Source organism: Euprymna scolopes, chromosome 35 (genome assembly GCF_053919585.1).
Source record: "Euprymna scolopes isolate OS-2025 chromosome 35, ASM5391958v1, whole genome shotgun sequence".
Classification (NCBI taxonomy): Eukaryota; Metazoa; Mollusca; class Cephalopoda; order Sepiida; family Sepiolidae; genus Euprymna; species Euprymna scolopes.
Window position 1 is genome coordinate 76,313,346 of NC_136516.1, and position 6,000 is coordinate 76,319,345.

General features: G+C 36.2%; 1 protein-coding gene across 1 annotated transcript in view; it reads right to left on the reverse strand.

Annotated features, from left to right (window-relative positions):
* The window catches only part of LOC145259956 (unconventional myosin-Ia-like), a 1,146,131-nt gene that overhangs the window by 1,166 nt on the left and 1,138,965 nt on the right, over positions 1 to 6,000 (reverse strand). Inside the window, exon 30 of the mRNA XM_080117933.1 lies at positions 5,156 to 5,289. Coding sequence (XP_079974059.1) covers positions 5,156 to 5,289 — 134 coding nt within the window. The remainder of the gene's footprint in view (positions 1 to 5,155; positions 5,290 to 6,000) is intronic.

A 6,000-nucleotide genomic window follows, 5' to 3' on the forward strand; every position in this document is an offset into this window, starting at 1 on the left:
CGTCCTGCTACCAACCAATCAGAAACCAGAATTGCTCCATAAATATTAAACCTTTCTGTAGCAATTTCGCATATGTTTTCTTCTTTGTGTCAACACGGGAAGAATCTTTTGTTCTGTGGATTCCAATTCAAGAACTATCTACTGCAAACCAGTCACCTTCCAGGATTTGTGTAGAACAGCGAACCATCGGAAACTGTTCTGTCTACTGCAAACCAGTCACTTCCCAAGACTTGTGTAGACAACGAACCATCGGAAAGTCTTCTGAAACTAAACATGGCTTACACTTCTAGAGGAACTGTCTTGATGCCCATCTTGATGAAATAGCCTGTAACAAGGATGGAGTTGTGGACTGGTGCATTGTCTTGGTGGAAATGTCACTGACCTGATTTGAAGAGTGCTAGCATCTTCTGATAGAATCTCTTCCTGAATTCCCTTAAAACCTCATAGTATTCCTTGTTAACTGTCTCTCCAGTAGGAATCCAGTGCATGTAGATCATGCCCAGGCTGTCAAAAAAAAAAAAAAAGGGATCCTCATAAGTTTCTGGGTGGATTTCTCTGTCTGGCCTTTTGGGGTCTGGGAGAGCTGGCATGTTTCCTCTGGGAACTGTGTCTCTTCGTCTCTGGGTCATAGCAGTAGATCCAGCTTTCATCACAGGTCACCAGAGCATCAAAGACTACAGGATCTGAATTGATCAGCTCGACCATCTCTCTGCTGTTATGACAATGTCTTCTATTCTGATCTTCTCCAAGCACCCTTGGAACAAATTCATACAAATCTTCCACATCTTCAGTTCCTTGTAAAAAATTTGTATACAGTTTACACATAGACATCAAACTGTTCACATATTATCTCTATAGACACACAGCAGTCCTTATCCATGAAATTCTTTATTTGGCCAATCAATTCTAGTGTTCCCAAGCCTCTCATCATTCCTCACAAATTCATTGAATCTCTTATGCCACTCAAAAACTGATACTTGATTCATGCAAGATGGTCCAAAAGCAGTCTGAAGCATTCCATATGTTTCTGTGGCATTTTTTCCAAGTTTAAAACAGAATTTTATTGCATATCATTCTTCTAAAGTATCTACACGTCCAGATTGCATTTTGGAAATTCACTAGCTTTGACAATCAGGCTTTAGTAGGGTGTAATCCAATTCCTGATGTAGCAGTTCATTTGAAACTGAAATCATAAAAATTGGTCAGCAATCACATAAAATGTATAGCAATAACATACTGAATTTTCAAGAATCTATGACAATTTTAAAAACGTCTGGAAACATTACAGCCAGCAGAGATTACTTCGAAGAGGACTAAAGTTTCATGTATGTACTATCAATAAAAATGCACATACAAAAAAAGTCTGGAAACTTATTGAAGGAATTTGAAAATGTATTATTTTTTTTTGATCACTCACGAGCAAGAACAGAACAAAAGTGATTCTCTGTGGGCGAGGACAAAGAGATGTGATTTGATGGTTCACGGGTAAGAATGAACCTGTAAAAACTATGTCACAATGAGAATGAGAATGTTCGTGCACAGTCTGGTCTAACCGGTCATGTTGAAATAAAGAAAAACTAATGGGTTACTATTTATTCAAATCACAATCAATCCATCTCATCAGCCTTTATCCTCGAGCAAATTTTGGCCTTGTTAAGTGGTGATTTATTAGTCAAAAATTAAAAATGTGAATTTTATTATTATTATTGTTGTTGTTAGATTTGTGCAACAAATTTCAGGTTAAAAAAGTACAAGCCACATAAGATCTGTATCATTTGTAATGTTCGGACTACTGTTTTGGTGTAAGAAAAGCATCTTGATACTATATCTCACCTTCATTTCTCTAAAGTAAGCAACATTTTCATATATGATGAATAACAATAAATCATATTTTATTATTATTGGTTATAAATGAAAAAACAAAAACAAAAACAAAACAGAATTGTCCGTTTAAACAATATTTTGTCCTCTTAGCCCTCATTTTTCCTTTTTATATTACAGTAGTAGTCTGCCGTCATGCCAGGGTTTTATTTTCTTTTAAAACGTTTCACCAGCACTGAAATATCCTGATGAAATCATTCGCTATATTCATCACCTAAATCATTAAGATTCTCTGCAAAATTCTCAAAAGTAACATTTTTTTACAAAAAAAAAAAAAAAAAAAAAAACTGCACCTAATTCAACAAAAAGAATGCTAGAAATGGATTTTCTATGCCATTGTGCATATAAAAATGGCCACAAATGTCCTGTACTTTTTTGGCTGTTGCACAGAGTTATCAACAAATATTTGCCATAAACTGTCCACATAAGAATTAAAATTTTGTCCACTTCATTTATCATTTTCAATCCTCTTATAATATTCTTTATCATTCAGTTGGTTAGTTGATTTGATTTGGTTTGGCTGTTTTGTTTTATGGCGTATCAACCCTTTTCAGGTTATTTAATGCCAAATTCAGTCACTCTGGCAAAAGTTTTTATCCTTCAAATTAATTAAATCTTGGTTGGTTGTTTTTGTTTTACGGCATATCAACCCTTTTCAGGTTATTTAATGCTGAATCCAGTGATTTTGAAGAAAAATGTTTTAATAGAATATATTTGTTTGTTTTTTTTCAAGTCGGTTTCTATTTAACCCATAGTTGAGACCCTAACAGGTACTACCACTCCAGGTCAGAGGGGGACCTGGAAGCAATGCCAATTCCGGGGTGCCTCCACACTCTCCAAAGCCCGGCAGCTGGGGCCTCACCATCGGATATAGTTTAAGGTCATATCTAGGACCAATTACATCTTGAAATATTGATTTGCTTGTTTTATAGAAAAAAATTGTTTTTAGCTTTGCAGAACATGATCGAGTTTTGCAAAGAGAAAGGAAAAAAAATAACTTCAATGTTTGGTGTATTTTCTGTCAGGAAACCGGTATCATCAAACAACCTGATCTAGTAACACCAGATGTTTGTCAGTGAAATGAAGAATATTATAAGAAGATTGAAAATGCTGAATAGAATGGACAAAATTTTAATTTTTTATGAAGAAACTTTATGGCAAGTATTTGCCGAGACTTGATTTGAAGACGACCATGTTGTAGCCTGCAGGAGAATAGTGTCCTAGTAATATGTTCTGCAGATGAGAAGAAAAACTGGTAAGATGTTAGAGCTTAAGGTGTAATATTTATTTCTCTCTCATTGCAGGAATATATGATACAAGATTGAAAAGCTAGTGCACAAGATGTGTGTGTGCCCTAGTCCATACAAAATGCCTAAGTAGACCCGTCAATATTCCCCGGTAGGGTTGCCCTGAACAATTACCGATAAACTAACCTCTTCTCAAAGAAAGAACGTAAAGCCTGGGAAAGTGGATCTCCTAGGACTGCACAAAGCTATACTTGTTGTGTTATTATCGTTTACCAAAGAGAGTAACTTGGTTTGTCAATGCTATGGGGGACGTCTCTAGAATGGATGTTATGTCCTGGGCATAACAACCAGTTTCCCAATTTTTAATGACAATAAAGTAAAAAAAGACTGATGTCGGCCATTCACATCTGTCGACCCCTATTTTTTTTACACGGCTGAGATTTTATAAACATCTGTCAACCGGAGTCAAGCTGGAGATTGTCATCTCTGTCATATTTTCCATAGCATGATTAAAATTATGTCCAAGGTTTTTAAACATCTCCCTGAAAAAGGTTCTTTATTATTGTGCCACATTGTCAAAGTTGTTCAGACACTGCTGGACTAATTATCAGGGATGTATACTCAACTGGTATGGTTGGCATCTAATGAGTTAGCATTCCGGAGGTGAAGATGTTGCGAATCTAATATAAAGCAGTTTGTCTGTCGGTACAAAGGCATTTTATCATCCTATGAATTTGTTTAAAATGAAGCTGGTTTGTGCAGAGTCAGTCTTATTCTCTTTTTCTCTCTGGCACAATAAGGAAACTCTCTTTTTGGAGAGCCGAAAGGTTTCTGCATTAATCAACCTTGAACCAGGATGGTTCTGTACTTGTGGGGAAGCACGCACATATCATGCAGGCGCTGTGTGATTTTCAAAATGTCAGAATATATCAAATAGCTTTGATTAACAGTTGTGATGAAACTCGGTTGTGTCAAAACGATCTAAGACCCCAGAATTCAAAAGGTCAAACCTAAAAGAACTCATCATCAACGCCTACAAAAACTAAACAATGTTTAAGTGTTATGTATATTTCTGTCTGTCTGTCTTTCAATTAAGAAAGAGAGGAGAATTAAGATCGTGTTGTTGAAGCAATCGAAACTGAGACACTGAACAAGACGGTCACGTGTCAGCAACACACAGTTTTGCGCCAGTCGACGACTGACGGTCGAGAATAGGTTTCAAAGTTAAATGCTCCTTTTAATTGTTAAGAATAAATAATTTTATTTTTATATCAAAAAGATGTCTTGTTTGCTTATTCTATGCAGCGTTCAATTTTCAGAGAAGCAGTCCCTGTCATGAAAAATGCCAACCGGTTATAGCCAACGCCATACTGACCCTAGTGATTCAGCTTTGATGTAAAGAACGTCCATCGTCCATGTGCCTATCATTTGATCGTGTCTAACACCCGGAGAGCTAGTTGCCATGCCAGGACATAACAACAGGATCAAGATATGTCCTCATGACACGGACAAATCAAGTAACCCTCCCGACAAACGATCATGTTACATCTCATCCCAACCAGCCTGACCCAGCAGGAGGACGGAGTTGAGACAGCTGGAAGCAAAGTGGGATGCAAGGCTTTCAGAAGTGTCAACGTTCTCTTACATACAGCGCCTGGTATTCTGTAATAAAGGGTGACCAAAAAAAAAAAAAGAAGCTAAATGGAGGCCATCTAGAACATATGCTGTAGAGCAGAGAAAAAAAAAGGCCAAATACCCTAGTGTTTTGATGTGATGTTTTGAATATAATAAACTAGTTATGACCAAAGTTTCATTTCATTCGGACAAAACACTAAGAAACAGAGCCTAATTAGAGTTGGGCCCGTTTTTTTTGGGGTCACCCTGTAGCTCGCCCATCAAGTACTAGCCAGGCTTAACATTGCTTAACTTGTGATCTAATAACGGTGACCTAACAAGAACCGGTGTCTCAAAGTGGTTATGCTATATTCAATATATATATATATATATATAAGATCTAATATACTTACTGATTGGATATATGCACCTCCGGCGGCTTGCCACAGATATTCTGGATCAAAATGTAGGCTTTGGTGATGATTTCAAAAATGTGCTCACCACTGAAAATAAAGTCTCCCTTCTTGCTGAGCACACCTCCATTTTCCTTGATATATGAAAAAAAGAAAACGAGAAGAAATGTAAAATGAGCACTGTTGGATGATTTAATAAGTGCACAGAAATAAGTGAATGAATAAACGTTATCAATGGCGTTGAAAATTACTTTTATAGTCAAAACTCTTTAACTGATTTTTATGCAACGTTTGTTTTTGGGCGAGAATTCAACACTATATTATCAAAATTTGTATAGATATAAAGGAGAGCGGAGCCTTCTTTAAAAGAGGCGATAACAATATTATTAATCTGCATGGTTATTATTTCTATCTACAGACACTAATGTTTCATGCTTATGCAATCTTCAGTGTAGGAAATAATAATTACTGCAGATCGAAGGATTCAAAATTAGTGTGCTTACTAGTGAGAACACAACAGTGATAACCGGGTCAAATTTACTACATACTTTGAAACTTCTGGCATCTCCATGACTAATCGATTTATCACCAAATATATAATGCAAAGTGAATTTTCCTCTATAACTTTGGCCGATATAGCCTTCTTACCAAAATCAACATATAAAAATCTGCTTTATCTGCGATCTAAGCCAATTGCTTGTGAGTACATTTCTTTTATGATTTTCAGAATCATAAAATTTAGCTTTCATTCAAATTGATCGATTTTTATGTTTTATCTAATCAAGACTTTGCTTTTTTGCTTAGTGATTTCAAAGATAGGGTAGGAGTAACTTGCTGCTTAACGT